Source organism: Mustela nivalis (assembly GCF_964662115.1).
Source record: "Mustela nivalis genome assembly, chromosome: 13".
Taxonomy (NCBI): Eukaryota; Metazoa; Chordata; class Mammalia; order Carnivora; family Mustelidae; genus Mustela; species Mustela nivalis.
This window is the reverse complement of record NC_139032.1, coordinates 4,432,456-4,450,338: the sequence shown is the minus strand read 5'-3', so window position 1 is coordinate 4,450,338 and position 17,883 is coordinate 4,432,456. Positions and strand designations below refer to the sequence as shown.

At 53.2% G+C, this 17,883-nt stretch overlaps 1 protein-coding gene across 2 annotated transcripts in view; it reads right to left on the bottom strand.

Moving 5' to 3' along the window:
• IPPK (inositol-pentakisphosphate 2-kinase) overlaps window positions 1–17,883 on the bottom strand; it is a 400,388-nt gene that overhangs the window by 20,061 nt on the left and 362,444 nt on the right. Inside the window, exons 2-7 of one of the 2 annotated variants that reach the window (XM_082694307.1) lie at window positions 16,232–16,299; window positions 14,526–14,647; window positions 13,147–13,236; window positions 4,698–4,756; window positions 4,274–4,346; window positions 1,135–1,414 (exon numbers count right to left, since the gene is read on the bottom strand). In XM_082694307.1, coding sequence (XP_082550433.1) covers window positions 1,135–1,414; window positions 4,274–4,346; window positions 4,698–4,756; window positions 13,147–13,236; window positions 14,526–14,647; window positions 16,232–16,299 — 692 coding nt within the window. The remainder of the gene's footprint in view (window positions 1–1,134; window positions 1,415–4,273; window positions 4,347–4,697; window positions 4,757–13,146; window positions 13,237–14,525; window positions 14,648–16,231; window positions 16,300–17,883) is intronic. The other variant, XM_082694308.1, reaches the window with a different exon arrangement.

The following is a 17,883-nucleotide window of genomic DNA, read 5'->3' as shown; positions in this document are numbered from 1 at the left end:
CAATTAAATGATCGAGTGTCGCTTTTTTAAGAAAGTCACAGGGGCACCTGGGTGGCTCATTCAGTTAAGCGTCTGCCTTCAGCTCAGGTCATGATCCCAGGGTTCTGGGATTGAGTCCCACATCGGGCTCTCTGCTCGGGGAGCCTGCTTCTCCCTCTCCCTCCGCCTCTGCTCCTCTCCCTGCTCATGTGCACACTCTTTCTCTCAAATAAATAAATAAAATCTTGGGGCATCTGGGTGGCTCAGTGGGTTAAGCCTCTGCCTTCAGCTCAGGTCATGGACTCAGGGTCCTGGGATCAAGCCCTGCATGGGGCTCTCTGCTCAGCAGGGAGCATGCTTCCCCCTCTCTCTGCCTGCCTCTCTGCCTACTTGTGATCCCTGTCTGTGTGAAATAAATAAATAAAATCTTAAAAAAAAAAAAAAAAGAAGAAGAAAAAGCAAACCACAAAATTCATTTGTGTTAAGAAAAATCGGGCACGAGGGGCAGTCCACGGGACGGGCCGCGCCCGGGGAGCTGCTCGGCACACAGGGCAGCGTGAGAAGCCGCAGGGCCGTGGTCCCCAGCACCACCCCTGCAGCAGCCAGGAGGGGCCACAAGGCCTTCAGCCCGAAGCGCAAACGATCTGAGTCTTCCTTGTCAGCCCCTGAAGGAAGCTCCCGGCGACAGCGCCACACAGCACAGGCCTGTGCGTGGCGTGGAGCCCGCCAGCAGAAGGCCCAGGGACAAACGAGGAGGCTGGGAACGTGCAGGGCAAAGCCACCGCCGCTGGGCTGCCTCGAGGCCGGGCCGCCCACGGAGTCACAGCAGCCCACTGGCAAGTGGGAGGTGCAGGGCCGCAGAGGGCCCCGAGCTGCGAGCCCCGGCTCTCCACCCGCCGGGGAAAGCCTGCCCCACAGGGCGGCCGTGCCGACGAGCCGCGGTCGCGGGAAACTCCAGGCAGCTACAGAGGACGCACAGAGCCGGCGGTTTGGGGCAAACCCGACAGCCCGGCGGAAGGATGAGGCCGGGAGTCTCGCCGGCAGGGCTGGGAGGCAGGGCGAGCCCAGGCTGCTCCCGCAAGAGCTCCGTGAGGCCAGGCAGGCCCCGGGCACCCCCGCCCCGCGCGGCCCGCCCCCGCGCCCGGCGCGGCCTACCTTGGCGGCGCAGGCTCCTGCCGAAGGGGCTGGCTTCGCAGACACGAGGGCCCCGCGGCGCAGGCCCCCGCCTCAGGGCACCCGCGCGGCCCTTGTCCGAGCCGCTCAGCAGCACCCGCGTGATGACCCGCACCAGCTCCCGGATCACGGCCCTGGTGCAGTGGGGCCCGCCGGCCAGGCCGTTGGAAGGGAAGAAGAAGGGCTTCAGGTGGTGCGCGAGCTCGGTCCAGTCCGCCGCGGGGCTGCGGGCGTCCGCGCAGCCGTAGATCAGCTCCCCGTTCTGCGGGCGGGGGACACACGGGGACACGTCAAGTCCACGGGGGCGGTGGGCAGGACACCTTCGTCTCTGCCCGCAGGGCACGCAAAGGGACCCGACAGCCTACATTTGTGCCGTCTGGGCCCCGCACACATGGCCCCTCCGGGGGAACCCGTCACGCACTGTGTCGCTGGCCAAGACGCAAATCCAAGAACGTGGAACAGAACGAATGTTCTCAGAAACCAAAGACTGGTCCCGGCCTAAAATACGAAGCCTCAGGAGAACACGTACCACACTGAGCCTCAGGCAAACACAGCCCAGAGCACCAAAGACACCCCCCCCCCAGCCTGTAACCGGAGAAGCCACGGGACACCTGTGCTCCTGAGGACACAGTGTCAGTCTGACCCCAAGCAGACAAACTTCTTGGTCAGTGTGGATGTCCGTTGGACACCCACACCTCGAGGACTTCTGTCCTCCCCAATGGGCCGGGCCATACTTCCTGCCAGGGCAGGCGAGGCTGCCCGCGTCACCAGCACGGACCATATCGTCCCCAAGGCCATCCTGCCTTTCGAAACCAAGTCTGGCAAAGACACTTCCATGCCACCAGCATTCCCAGAGCTGCAAGCAGGGCTGCCCAGTGCGCTGACCCTGTGACCCCTGAGGGACCCCGCTCCCCACACGCATGAGCAGCAGCCAACCATGGCAAAGTGACCAACTCCTTGTCCCCTGACTCCCTCATCTGAGAAATGGTGTGGCTAGCAGCCTCCAGCCGGTCCCCAGTGGTCCCCACACTCACACCGTGTAGCCTCTCCCCATGGCGGAGTGGGAACCAACACCCCAGTCGTGGCAAGACCATGTTATAAAAGATGCTACAACCTCCCTCTCAAGCCGCTCTTCTCAAGCCACAATGCCTCGCTGAGCAGCCCCCGGGGCACCCACCGCTACCTCCTGCCCAAGCCAGGAACCAAGGTGTCCTGCCCACACCATTAAGGACACCATCCGGGAGCTGAGACTCACGCCCTAGCCAAACTGTCAGAGAGGACACAGCCTCAAGGGGCACCCAGAGCCAGCGCCAACTAAGCTGCTCAATTCCAGACCACAGAAACCGTGAGGGCCGGCGGCGCACAAGGAGGACAGTCACTGCCGTCCCCAGGTGCCACCTGGGCATCAATTCAGTCCAGGACGTGTGGACTGGGCATTTGTCCCTCATCCGGGCCCTGGGATGCAGGAGTGTGCATGATGCCTCCTGGGGGGTCTCCTGTCACATGTCGGAGCAGGAGGCACACAACTGAGGTCACTGCTGACCACGGGAGCCAGGGAAGCCATCCCGAGAAAAGTGACCCCGAGATGGGTCTAACAGCAGGAAGAAGGTGTGCCAGGCAAAGGGCCCGCGGGAGCTCCGGGTAGGGAAGGAAACCAAGGCGAAGTGCTGAGCTAAACCGGGCACTGGGGGCTGCCACCAAGAGAGGGGCCAGGGCTGGGACTGTGGTCCAGTGCAGGAGCTGCCATGGCCCATGAAGGCTCCCCCTCCAGGCCTGGGAGCTGCTGAGTGAGCAGCATCCTCTTCTCCCCAGGGTCCAAACTCCACGCAAGGACAGATGACTGTGACATCAGTGGAGTGCCAGCATCCCCGGCTCCATGACAAGGCGCCATGTCCCCCGCGTCTCACAAGTGTCCAGGTTGGATTGACAGGGCCACAGCTTTGGGGTCCGTGCAGAGCCCTCAGGCACACAGGGAAGGAGCTCCCAGAGCGGGCAGTGGTGGGACCAGCCGAGGCCAGGAAACAGCTCACACCTGACCCTGAAAACCAAAGCCTGGCTCCAGAGCGACGACAGCATGTCCAGAATGCGCAGTGTCACTCCGGCGAGTGCTCTGAAAAGCCATCCCGTGTCACTTCTCTCAATCCCGGCCCCAGGGCACGCCCGGTCAGCAAAGGATCCGCCGGGAAAACCACCCACCCTACTAAAGTGTCCACATCAATCCCCAGAGGAGAGAGAATCGTCTTCGGGATGGAAGTGGAAGATCTCTTCTGTCTTTGTAACGATTAAAAATAAAAACTGCCGTGAAAGAGGCCCTTCCTCTAGCTCTGGGAAGCGGGAGGCAGACGGGCTCAAGCCCATTCACTTCAACCAAACTTCTGAGCCAGATCGGGGAAACCAAGTCAAGAAGAGCCTCCCTGCCCACAGTCCCTGGCTTGGTCTGAGGGGCCTCCGTGGGCAGAGCAGCGCCGTCCACCCGGAGCAGGACGCAGAGGGCACAAGGCCGTGCGGACAGAAAAGCCCCCCTTCTCCACGCAGACACAGCGCTCGTGAGCCCAGACCGGGCCACAGAGCCACACAAACCGCTTACTGGGGACGCAGCCGGGGCAAGGGGCAGTGTCCACGCAGAGGAGAAAGGAAATGGCCGGAGGCCCTGAGCGGACACGTTTCCGACACAGGCCGCACCAAAAGCCTGTCCGCACGTGGCCAGGAGCCAGAGCCGCTGAGATTTCACTCACTGACAAGATCAGGGAATTACACGTTCCCTAAATCACCCGCAAACCAAGGCCTAGGTGTGGCCGCCCTCTCGGAGGTGCACAGAGGGACCCCTGGGACACAGCCTGATGGACTCGGGGCCATCCTGTCCCAGGACCAGAGCTGGGCTGTGTGCATCCAGGGAGCCAAAGCCGCCTGGTGGTCCAGGAGCTAACGTCCCACACTCCAGGGGTCACAGGATGCCACGCCTGTAGGACGAGGCTTGGAGAAGACCAAAGCACTTTGCACCAAGGCAGCCCCAGCCCAGGTGCCCGCATCTACCAGGACTAAAGCGCCACCGGCTGGCCCACCCCAGTGTGGACACCCACTGCCTTCTGCTGAAACGCCACGGAAGAGAGGCCACGCTCACCTTAAATATCTTTAAGTTGTTCTGAGCTTCTTGTAACAGGCTCTTCAAGGCAAAGTGCATTCTCTGCTTATTTCTAAAAAGAAAGACACTATGGATAGAATTACAAGAAGCCTTTGCTTTCTCCTGCCTGTGGCTCAGGGGACCAGACGCAGGGGACACGCCTATATGGGTTGCTTGGAGGCTTCATTCAGGCTCTGGGGGCTAAGGAGCCACATGCCCCCAGCCTTTCTCAGGAAGGCTCCCCCATCACTGCCCCAACGCCCCTCTGCTCCCCAGCTGCTGCCTCCCACAGCTGAGCCGACCCCAGGCAAGAACCCTGCGCTCTGCCCAGGACCCCGGCTGCCTGCCGGCTAGTGGCCCCCTCCCCCGCACCTCCGCCCCCACGAAAGGCGGCCCTGAGGACAAAGGAGAAGTGCTCTCTTACCCTGAGTAGAGGTCGAGGGGACAGTATTTGCTTATCTGCTTCCACTTCCCGGTTGCCACCTGTTAAGAAAGCACAAGCGCCATAAATGCCCGGCTGGGGCAGCATGGGGCCCACGCGTCTGTGAGAGGACAAGGGCGCAGAAGGTCCCCGTGGAGGCGGCACCTCCAGGGCCACATCGTCACTAGCTGCGGCGGGGCTTGACTGCCGCCCCAGGGACCCTCGGTCCCCCCACCGAGCCTCAGGTGGCTGCCGGCCCAGCTCTCCCCATGAGCAGGGGCAGTGGCAGTGGCAGCACATGGTCTCACAAAACGACACAGCCACATTCTGGTCATCAGATGAACAAATCTTTATAACTGTAATATTCAGGAAGAGGAGCTCATAATTATGCGGCTCATAATTTCATGTTTGGGGGGAGAAGATAAATCGGCACAACCTTCCGAAATTCAACTTGCTGGTTTCCATCAAAATTTCTTTTTCTTTAAGACTTTTTATTTCTTTATTTGACAGAGGGAGACACAGTGAGAGAGGGAACACAAACAGGGCGAGTAAGAGAGAGAGAAGCAGGCTCCCTGCCGAGCAGAGAGCCTGATGTGGGGCTCGACCCCAGGACCCTAGGATCATGACTGAGCCAAAGGCAGACGCTGAACGGCTGAGCCACCCAGGCACCCCTCCATCACATTTCAATGTGGGCATCCCCTGACTTGGCAAACCTACGAGGAGTCATGAGATCAAGGACGTTCACTGCAGTCTGACTGTGCTAGTGAGGCCTGGAAACCACTTCGCAGGCGTCTGCTCTCACGCGCCAGGACGCAGAAGTCTGCATGCTAATGATGGAATGAATGAACGATATCCAGCTACTTACAGAAAGAGGCAAAAGCGAAAAATTACCAACATTTATTCAAGGAAAAAGGCAATCTGCATAAATGGAAATGAGTTACTTTGCTAAAAAAAAAAGGGGGGGCCTCCATAGGTGCATATATCCAAACACACAGTGAAAAAGCCTTGAAGGATACACAATAATCAATCCTCAAGGGTTAGTTAAGTGAAAAGAGCAATTAACAGAAAGACTATATATGGCGAGGTCCCATATTTGCTTTACAGAAGTACATGTGTACATGTACAGGTAAGCACACGCCAGAACACATGTGGGAAAGGCATCATCTCATTTCCACCTGGATGACATGTATTATTTGTGTTGGCACCAAGAGAAATCTGGAAGATGTACCAACTGACAAGACGGGTTACCCCTGGGAAATCCCGTATTTTATCAGTTAAATGCGCACATATTGCTTCACAGTAAAAACCAGCTCCTAAAATAGCCATCAACTGAATGGTGACAATGAAGACCATCTCCTAAAGGGAATGGCTGACATACCATCTTTTCCCGAAGAGCCTGGAAAGTTTTAACACCACAAAGATGGGGGCGCCTGGGTGGCTCAGTGGGTTAAGCCGCTGCCTTCAGCTCAGGTCATGATCTCAGGGTCCTGGGATTGAGCCCCGCATTGGGCTCTCTGCTCAGCAGGGAGCCTGCTTCCCCCCCCCCTCTCTCTGCCTGCCTCTCTGCCTACTTGTGATCTCTCTGTCAAATAAATAGAAGCTTTAAAAAAACAAAAAACAAACAAACAAAAAAAATCACCACAAAGAAGGAGCGGGTTAGGAAAAATTATGGAATAAATACCTCTGGAAATTCTTTTCTCCATGAGGGCAATGAGAAAACTGGCAAAAACTGTCAGAATCAAAATTTCAGAATTCTGAAAATTAACCAAAGGCTTGCAACAATCTGGGAGCATTTACTCAAGACAAATGGCCAAGTCCAGGAACAGTGAGCTGTGTGGCATTTTTAATGCTCTCTTTCCATCCTTATCTCTAGCTCCAAGGAAACCTTAAAAATCAACAACCCCACTCCTGGTGAAACAGAAGCCTGCCAGCCACCAGAGAGGGCTGAACCAGGCACGAGTCTCTCCAAGCCCGCATTCCCAAAGAATGGTCATTATGTCAACTATCTCTTGATTTCCCATCTTTGTTAACTGATTCAGCTTACCAAGTGCAAAAGGGGCATTTTCCCAAGAGGCATTTGTGAAAAGAGTCAGAGGCAATTGTTTAACTTCATGGCTACCTAAGACAGTGGATAACAATGGGATAAAATAAAAAGTTACGGCAAACAATTAGACTAACCTAAAGCTGAAAAAAGAAAAAGCTGAGGAATGAGATATACAGAGGCTTTGGAAACCTCCAGCACAACCTGGCCATCTACAAAGCCATGCACAGGCTCTGGAAAGACCTTAAAACACCCTCACCTTCTGCTGATCTGAGGAAGTGAAGGCTAAGTAGAGTTGCACCCGCCATGCCGAGTGTTGATGGTGGGCCCCGAATGCACACAGAGCCCCTCAGCAAAGACTTACTAGTCGCAGAAATTCAGGAAAATCTCAGTGCTGAAAACTGTCAACCAAGAGTTCTTCATCTATAAAACTATCCTTTAAAATGAAGGAGTGGGGGCGCCTGAGTGGCTCAGTGGGTTAAAGCCTCTGCCTTCGGCTCAGGTCATGATCCCGGGGTCCTGGGATCGAGCCCCGCATCAGGCTCCCTGCTCAGTGAGGAGTCTGCTTCTCTCTCTCCCTCTGCTGCTCTGCCTGTTTGTGCTCTCTCACTCTCTCTGTCAAATAAATAAAATCTTTTGAAAATATAAATAAAATCAAATAAGATGAAGGAGTGATTAAGACACTGCCAGATAAACAACTAAAAAAAATTTTGTTGTTAGCTAACCTGCCCTTCAGGAAATAGCACAGGAAACCTTGAGGATGAAACGAAAGGGCACTAGACAGTAACCTGAATCCATGTGAAGAAACAGCACAGCAGTAAAGGCACTACACAGCTAGATAAACATAAAAGACAATATAAATATATTCTGTTTCTAAGTTTTTGATCCTATCCCCTTCAAAGACAGAACATCTCTCGTATGGCACACGGCAACCGCCAGGAACCCATACTGACAAGAATAACTGCATATAAAGATTAATTTGTGAGGGAGAAGGCAACAAAGCTACAAGAAGCAGAATTTTTGCACAACAGTGACATTAAGTTGGTATTAACTGAGCTAGACTAAGTTTAGCTTCAGATGTTAAATTACTGATTGAGTAGAAAGAAAATCAACAACAAAAGAGATGACTTGAACCACATTCTAAACCAACCAGACCTAACATCCACAGGACACTCTACCCAGCAACAGCAGAGCACCCCTTCTGATCAAGCGAACACGAACATTCTCGAGGAGGCATGAAGTCATGCAAATATTCTCCAAACTCAGTGCAACTAAATTAAAAATAAATAGCAAAAAAGAGAGAGAGAGAAAAACTCACAAATGTGAGAAATCTAAACACATTCCTAATCATCAATGAGTCAAAGAAGAAATCCACAGGGAAATCAGAAAATTGAGACAGAATGAAAATGCAACATACCAAAGCTCTCTCCTGCAGAGAGAGCAGGAATTACATGGAAATTTATAATTATAAACATGTATATAAAAAAAAAAATCTCAAATCAAATCTACACTAACAAACTAGAAAAGTTAGGCCAACCTAAATCCAATGCAGAGAGAGGGAAGGTAATAGTAAAGATTAGTGCAGGGACAGATGAAATGCTGAACAGGGAGAAAAAATGAAGAAAAAGAACAAAACCATAAGTTGTTTCTTTGAAAAGATCAACAATTATTATAATCCTTTGGCTAGATCAAGAAAAATGATTAAAAAAAGAAATGAGGGGCACTTGGGTGCCCCAATGGGTTAAAGCCTCTGCCTTCGGCTCAGATCATGATCTCAGGGTCCTGGGATCGAGCCCCAAATCAGGCTCTCTGCTCAGCGGGGCGCCTGCTTCCTCCTCTCTCTCTCTCTGCCTGCCTCTCTGCCTACTTGTGATCTCTGTCAAATAAATAAATAAAATCTTAAAAAAAAAAAAAGAAAGAAACGATTTTACTACCAACCTTGCAGAAATAAAAAAGAATTTTAGAGGAATATTATGAACAAGCAAATTAGATGAAATGCACAAAATCTTAGAAACACACAACTACCACAACTGAGGAAGAAATATAAAAGAATCTGAACAGAATAGTAAAAGACTGAATCAGTAAGCAAAAGTCTTCCAACAAAGGAAACCCCAAGACAAGATGACTTCACTAATTAATTCGACCAAATGATTGAAGAAGAATCAACACTGATAGTCAAACTCTTCCAAAAACTTACAGTAGAAGGGAACACTTCCTAAGTCATTCTATGAAGCCAGTTATCACCCTGGTACCAAAACCAGATAAAACATGACTAGAAAATACAGCAGGCCAATGTCTCTTAAGAAAAAACCTTCAGGGACGCCTGGGTGGCTCAGTTGGTTAAGCAGCTGCCTTCGGCTCAGGTCATGATCCCAGCGTCCTGGGATCGAGTCCCACATCGGGCTCCTTGCTCAGCAGGGAGCCTGCTTCTCCCTCTGCCTCTGCCTGCCATTCTGTCTGCCTGTGCTCGCTCTCTCCCCCTCTCTCTCTTTGATAAATAAATAAAATCTTTTAAAAAAAAAAAAAAAAAAAGAAAAAACCTTCAATAAAAACAGTAAAAACTAACAAATCACATTTAGCAGCACATTTAAGGGATTATACAGCTATAATAAAGTGGGATTTACCCCAGAAATACAAGGGTGGTTCAACATACAAAAATCAATGTAACAGACCACACTGACGGAGAGGAAAGCACCTCCTGATCATCCCATAGATGGAGGACAAAATCCAACATTCTTTCAGGATTTAAAAAAAACAACGAAAAAACAAAAACTCAAAAGCAGCATCTATGACCAGCTCACGGTCACACTACACCCAGTGAAGAAAACCTGAGAGCTTCTGCCTGAGATCAGCAACATGCTAAGGATGCCCGCTCTTGCTTCCTGTCCACGACACCATACTGCATGCTACCCAGATGAATTAGGGAAGAAAAACAAAGGACACCCAGATTGGAAAGAACAAAGTAAAATTATCGCTATTTGCAAGTGATCTGATCATGTACACAGAAAATCCCAAAAAACTACCACCACAAAAAAAAAAAAAAAAAAGAGCAAATAAACAGGTTCATGGGGGTGACCGGGTATCACTGTACAACAACTACATTTGTCACCTCACCCCCATTAGAGCGACTACTATCGGGAAACAAACCAGCAAGTGCTGGTAAGAGTGTGGGGACAGTGGGACTTTGAGATGCCCTGGAGGGAATGTGAGTGGCACAGGTGCTGTGGAAAACGGCAGAAAACAAGGTCCCCGTGTGACCAGCAATCCTACTTCTGGGTAAAGAGTCACGAGAACTGAAAGCAGACTCAGAGGCGTTTGCACACCTGTGTTCACAGGAGCATTATTCACAAAAGCCAAAAGATAGAAACAATATGGCGTCTACCACTGGATAAATGGATTAAAAATGTGGTCTATGTGTATATGTCCAACAGACTATTACTCAGTCTTAAAGAGGAAGGGAATTCCGACATGTTTCACAACGTGGATGAACCCTGAGAACAAGTAAAGCGAGTCAGTCACAAAAGGACGAATCCTGGATAATTCCATTTACGGGAAGCAGCGACAGTAGAGAAATCCCCGGAGGCAGAAACTGGCGTGGGGCTCGTCTGGGGCTGAGGAAAGGAAGCGTGGAGCTGGTTAACAGGGCCAGAGTCCCAGTGTGGGATGATGAGAAGCTCTGGAGATGGACGGTGGCGAGGGCCGCACGCCCATGTGGCTTAATGGTTGTAAGTTTTATGTTAGGTGTCTTTCACCACAATTAACACTATGTATTTTCAAAATCAATTATATTTCTCTGCAATAACCTGAAAAATGAAATGAAAAAAAAAAAATACCACTCACAACAGCCTCCAAAATAATAAAACACCTAAGGATAAACTTAACAAAAGATGTGTAAGACTAACACACTGGAAACTATAAAATACCACTGAATGAAATTAAAATCCTAAGTACATGGAAAAACATCCTGTGTGCACACAACACGGATACAGGCAAGGTGCTGATGCCTCCCAAAGGGATCTGCAATTCAGGGGATCCCCAAACCCCCAGCTGGTTTCTCTGACGAAACGGAGAGGGTAAAGACATCTGAACTGGAAGAGAAATAAAACCTTGTTCATAGATGGCATGATGTATACGTAGAAAATTCCGAAGAATCTATAAGAAAAGCCACTCAGCAAAGCTGCAGGGTACAAGATCAGCCCACAAAAATTATGTTCCAGGGTTTCTGGCTGGGTCAGTCAGTGAAGCATCTGCCTTCAGCTCAGGTCATGGTCCCGGGGTCCTGGGATCAAGCCCTGGGGTTAGGCTCCCTGCTCAACGGGGAGTCAGTTTCTCCCTCTGCCCCTCCCCTTGCTCCCTCCCCCTCTCTCTCAAATAAATGCATAAAATCTTCAAAAAAAAAAACCTAGTTGTGTTTCTATACACCAGCAATAAACAGTCTAAGAAGAAAATTAAAGAAGTAATTCTGTTTATAATCATATTTACAATATCCTAAAAGTTTATCTACAATTACTGAAGTGGTGAAAACCTTGTGCCCTCAAAGCTATAAAATGTTGCCAGAAGACATTTAAAAGCCCTAAGTAAGTGGGGCACCTGGGCGGCTCAGTGGGTTAAGCCTCTGCCTTCATCTCAGGTCATGATCCCAGGGTCCTAGGATCGAGCCCCGCATCAGGCTCTCTGCTCAGCAGGGAGCCTGCTTTCCCCTCTCTCTCTCTGCCTGCCTGTCTGCCTACTTGGGATCTCTGTCAAATAAAATTTTTTTAAAAAATTAAAAAATAAAATAAAAGTCCTAAGTAAATGGGCAGACAGCCTGTATTTATGGGTTATAAGTCCTAATACTGTTAGGACGGCAGTACTACCCGAAGTGATCCACACGTTCCTACAATTTCTGTCAAAATCCCAATAATTTTTTCTTTTTTTTGCAGAAATGAAAAACCCAATCCTCAAATTCATATGTAACTGTAAGGAGTCCCAAAAAGCCAAAACAATCTTAAAAAAGAAGAACAAAGCTAGAGGACTCAAACTTCCTGATTTCAAAACTGACTGCAAAGCTACAGAATCAAGTAAAGGGCCGCGTCGGCATAAGGACAGACACACGGGCCAGTGGACCAGAACAGGGAGCCCAGGATGGAACCACACTTATAGCCTAAAGATCTCTGGTAAGAAGACCATTCAACAGAGAGAGGACGGTCCTTTCAACAAATGGTGCTGGGAAACTAGAATCAGACACAAAAGAAACTGGACCCTACCTCCCTTCAAAATTAACAAAAATGGATCAAAACCGGAGGAGAAAATCTTCACGACCTTGGATGAGGCAATAATTTCTTAGCTATGGTACCAAAAGCATAGGCAACCAAAGAAGAAACGAACTATGTAACTTCAGTAAAACTAAAAACATTTGTGCATCAGAGGACCCTCTCAACAGAGTGAAAGATAACTGACAGGATGGGAGAAGACAGTTGCTCATCACAGAACTGATCAAGGATTATATCTAAAATATACACAGAACCCTTAAAACTCAACAACAACAAAATAACCCAATTCAAAAATGGGCAAAGGACTTGAGACAATATATCTCAAAAGAAAACATACAAACGGCCCATGAGCCCATGAAGATCTGCAGCATCACGAACCGTTAGGGAAACGCAGATGGAAACCACAGTGACCCCGAGGGTCCCCGGCAATCACACACAAGGACAACAGCAAGGCTGGCAAGGGTGTGGAGCGATCAGCCCATCAGATGCCGCTGGTGGGAACCCAAAATGGTGTGAGAGCTGGGGAAAAAGCTCGACACTGGCTCAAAAAATTGAACACAATTTCTCTCAGACCCAGCAACTCCACTCCTAGGACTCCGCCCGCGAGAACGGAAAGCTGCGACTCAAGCAAGCACGTGCCCGCGCGGTCACAGCAGCCCAAAGGCAGAAATGACCCACGTGCCATGGACAAGATGGCGCCGTTCAGGCAAGAGTGTTCAAGCCCGCTGCAGTGGGGCTAAAAGCCCAAAACCATGCTGCTCGGGGGAGACGCCGGTCACAAAGGGGCCATGGGATGGACGATTCCGTTTCCAGGAAACGTCCGGAAGAGGCCGAGCCACAGGGGCAAGCCAGAGCGGGGACTGCGGAGTGACTGCGATGCCGTCAGCGTTCTCTGGGAGGTGACGAAGTGATTCTGGAATTTAAGTGATGACGGAAGCACCATCATGCGAATTTACTAAAATCCACTGAATCACACACTTTAAACGAGTGAACTGAAGATACGTGAACTTACCTCAATTTGAAACAAACAAAAATAAAAGGTGGACATGAATGACTCATAAAAGAGAAGGCCAGTAAGAAGTGTCCCCTCCTTGCTCCCCGATGCCGCAGCTCTGGGGGTCACAGGGCCCCCCAGGCTGCGCGCACCGAGGCGCCTTACCTTGAGGTGCTGGTGCATGCAGTAGCGGCACACGCGGTGCTTCAGCTCGTGCGTCACGGCGCCGCAGAGAGGAATAAACCCACATTTGGGCTGCAAGACACGAGGACGGAAAGAACACTTAGGGACCGATCCCACACCTTCCAGGAGACGGGACGATGGAGCGGATACCGGAGACGCGGGACCGTCAGAGTTGCTGTAACGGCAGGCCCGGGGGCGGGGGGGATGGGGGCGGCGGGGCGGGGGGGCGCAGGGACCCCACCCTCATCATCACACCCAGTCCCTGCCCTGCCTGGCCTCCATCACGGACTAGACAAAGCACAACACAGAGCAGCTTCGTGTTTCTTCTGTGACAGACTGCAAAGGGAAAGCTTCCACGGCGGGTCTGCCCTGGCCCCCAGCTCTGTTACGGTCTTTGATTTATTTTTATTTTTTTGAGAGCGCGCGCACCTGTGCACACGTGGCCAGGGGACAGGGACAGAGGGAGAATCCTAAGCAGGCTCCGCAGCCAGCACAGTGCCTGACAAAGGGCTCAACCCCATGACCCCAAAATCATGACCTGAGCTGAAATCAAGAGTTGGACACTTAACTGTCTCAGCCACCCAGGTGCCCCCATCTGCTGCCTTTTAAGACCACGGTGTTGGGGCTCTGAAGACGATGCTGCCTGTCATCTGATACAAGGGACACTCACCCTCTGGTCGGGCAAGCAGGACATCAGTCCACACGGAGCCCCCGAGGTGTGAGTGCTCAGGGCCCCAGGAATGACCCAGGAATCGCTGCCACAGAAGTTTGGAGGAGGGGACAAACAATGGCCTGGGGCCTCTGGGAGGCTTCCCGAGGGGGACATGGGCACAGCGGGCAGCAGAGCTGAAGACCGAGAGTCACACAGCTTCTGGGCCTCTGGGGAGGACTCTCCTGAGTAAGAAGCAAAGGAGCGGAGCGCCACCAATCAGACAAGCCCCAGCGGAACGGAGCTCCTAGAGTGCGGTGTAGGGTCACCCCGCAGCCAAGGGGCACAGCTTGGAAGGAGGTGAGGAGGCCCGGGGAGCAGCACCCTCCCAGGAAAACGGGGGAGGCACAACCCGACACACTTGCTTCTGCCGGTGGCCACCGGCCAGCTCCACATCAGAGCACCAGGAACGGGCCTAAATCTAACGGTCTGGCCAGTGGGAGGAAGCAGAGCACCAAGGTGCAGGTGACAGAAGGAGCTGGAAGCAAGCCCAGTCTGTGGGAGCTGGGGGCTGGGAAGGGGCCGTGAGGCCCAATGTGGGGAATCCCAGTAACTCGTGCTGTAAAGTTCACTCCAGGCAGAAGACTCGCGGCCTTACGGTCCGGCCCCTTGTTCCTTGCCCCGCACCACCTTCCCCTTGACACAAGCTCACCTTGATCTCCACACACAGAATTGGCCGGTGCTCTGCAAAACGGTAGGTCTGAAGTCTGGCTAAGTTTGGAAGGCACAGGGCATAGCCACTGAGAGTGTCCAGGTCCTTGTCACAGCGAGATTCTGAAAGACAGAGCCAAGAAGAGACCTGAGGCGAGCAGAGGACAGACGACATGACCAACGGCGACATGGCAGACTCCTGTGGGGGAAGCTTCAGCCCTGCCCAAGAGAGGCCATAGCCTCAGGCTCCTGGGGGCCCCACCTAAGGAGCCTCTGTGTTTATCTGTGGGCTCCCAGTCAGGCGAGTGTGACACTGGGATTCACAGCAGGGGTCCGGGCCTGGCAGAACCGGCTCCCCCTTCAGAGGGCCGGCCCGCTGTGTGCGCGCGCCCCAGCCCCGACCCCGGCTGGCACCCCCGCCTCCGCGCGCTCACACCTTGCTGCTTGGAGAAGCAAGCAGTGCATGCACAAGCCCAGTGGAGAAGCCACCCGGGAGCGCGTGCAGGGTCTCGAAGACACGCCGCAGAGCCTCTCCCCTGGTCTGGGTGTCATCCGCGTCCCTCAGTGTGAGAAGCCTTAGTCATGAGGATAACGGGGAGTTCAGGTCCTTCTAGCAAATCATCAGACCCGAGGTCATTGTGGGTGCCCCCAACTGTGTAAGCGCTGCCAGAAGGGGGGGTGGTCTTGGGGACGACCCCCGCCTCTGCGACTCCCTTAGTGCAGAAGCTGAGAGAGGAAGGAGCAGCCTCACCGCACCCCCCACAGCCGGTTCCTCCAGAGCCCCCCAACACCGTTGCTTCTCGGAATGACCCGCCAGTCACTGGGCTCACAACAGCGCCCAGGATGCAGTCTCCGGGCCACAGGGGGATTCAGCCTTCCTCCAGTCATGTAATGAGGCCAATTACAAGGCATTGTTACAACGAGGGACAGCTCTTATGACTGTCACACTGGATACATTTAACTGGTAACCGTAAAACAAAATGATGACGCAGAGTTGCTAGAGGAAGCATCAGTCTCCCCTGGTCCAGAAAGGAATAGCCGCGACCCAGTCCTGGCCGGGACACGTCGGTGGCCTCCTTCCGGCACCAGAGCCTGGCTTTGCACAGCGCCCCAAACCAAGGCTCCGGGGCACAACTGCACTGCTTGCTTTCTATTTCCTAATCACAGAAGGACTGGATACCGGCCACCTGCATCCCCCAGCTGCCTGGCCAGGCTTCGAGAGGCGACATGGCCAACCTCCACGCCACGGACGTCACATCCGATCTCTGACCAAAACGAAAAGCTCTCACGTGCTCGGTCTCAACGCTGCCCCAAGCCTGTGCAGAAAAGCACGGAGGTGATGGGGAGAAGCTGTCACCCACTGCCATTCCTGTCTGTCCACTGCCTGCAGGAGGACGAGCAGGCAGGTGGGTCCCACCCCTGGGAGACGGTACTCAGGGCGCCTGGGCCGCCCCCACCCCCCCCCTCGGGACTCCTGCAGCCACCCTGTCCGGCAGAAGCATTTCATGGCTCAGATGCTCTGTGCTGGGACGTGGCCATCTGACGCCCAGAAGCGTATTTATGCGCTCCGAGCACTTCTGGCTGAGAGTAAGGTTTGTGGCAGCAGAACTGCTGAAAACTCCATCAGCCTAACCGGAGTCATGCATCAAACATTTACCAAATGGAATATTTAAATCACCCACAGAATCTGCAAGCTGGAGCTCTTACCTGGTCTTTCAGACTGTATCTTTAGACAAAGCTGCTTCACGAACTCCAAAGGCAGCTGAACCACTTCCTGTCAGAACAAGGACGGAACACTCAGCGCGCCGCGGGAGCCGGCTTAGCGCCGCGGGAGCCGCACCGACACTCGGGGGAAACGGCAGGCTTCACAGTCTGCGGATTTCACCACGTTAAATTACCCAGCATGTGGATTTACAAATACAAGCTGCTCTGCTGTCCTGAGGATGCGACCAGATCGGACAGACGCAAAGGTGTCTGTGTGTGGAGCAACAGGCCCTCTCAGAGCGCGGGCCTCTGCTGGGAAAGGGGCGCCTCCGGGTCGGTCTCCCCGGCTCCCACCCAATCTGACACCCCCAGGGCCGGCTCGGGAAGAAATCCCGCCACGACGGAAGCACGCGGAGCAGCAGACGGGACCATGCAGAGCCACCCGGGGCTCAGCTGCTCTCAGAGCAGTGACCGCCAGGCCCAGGTCAGGGGAAAAGCAGAACTCCATTTCTTTAAACCACCTAAAATTCCCAATTTTATGATGAGCTCTATTTTAGGCATCCTTAACACTCGGCTACATTTACCAACCCTTGATTCCGACTCCGGAACCAGCGTGACCCACGCCATCCTGCCTGACAGACGGATGGACGGCGGTTCCCAGCAGGGCAGGCAGCCAGCACCTGCACAGAGTATCGGGTCGGGAAGAACTAGTTAGGACCACAGAGGTCCTCCCCGGCAGTGTGATGCGGACAGTGTAGCCACACCAGCGTCTCTGCTGAGGGGCAGCTGCCCCCGAAGGGACAGGGCAACTGCGGAGAAGGACAAAGAGGGGCCAGCTTGGGTGGGGGGGAGGGGTCTGGCAAGGGAGAAGCACATCCAGTCTTCCAGAAGCTCCCCCAGGAGAAAAGCATCCCCTCACCATCACATCAAGGTCAAACGTGAAGTCGAGGCTGCCCCAGTGGCGTTCACCTTGGGAGAACTGGGTCCACAGAAGCAAGGCAACACTGTTAACATTCCATCAGTGCCTCAACCCCTCATGGTACTGAAGATGCAAGACCTGAAGGCCCCAGGGAAACAGCCTCTTCCTTGTTTCTGAACCTCCAGCACCCCCAGGGACAGGCCCAGGCCAGTCCCAAACCCGGCTCGGTGGGTGTGCCTATGGCTCGGGCCAGCCTCACACTCCTGCACGGGCCTGTCTGTGTCTTGTGCTGGGACAGGGCATAGGGAAAGGCTCTCGCCAGGACTCCACTCCACCCCACCCCGCCCCGCCCCCGCCTGGCGTCAGCAGTCACTGTTCACTCAGGCTGGTTCTGCCGGAACGTGGCCTCATGCAGACCAGAGATGTGATCTCCTGCACTTCAACCGTGCCAGAGCCCACGTACAAGAAAGAAAAAGCAGGTTGGGTTTCACTTGGGCAGTGTCTTCCTGCAGAGGACATGTGTCAAAGGGGTGGATATTCCCAGGATGTGACCTTGTGAGCGCTCCTCATTCGCCAGAGCCCCATCCACTGTGGACAAACAGAACCCCACCTGGGATCAGAGCACACCATGGGCCCTGGGGCTACATCCTGATGCTGTTCCTGCCAGGCCCCCGCCAGCTGGGACCCTGAGCTCCCCACCACCCTTTGGATCCCTCCTGGGAGAAAGGGCTAGAGC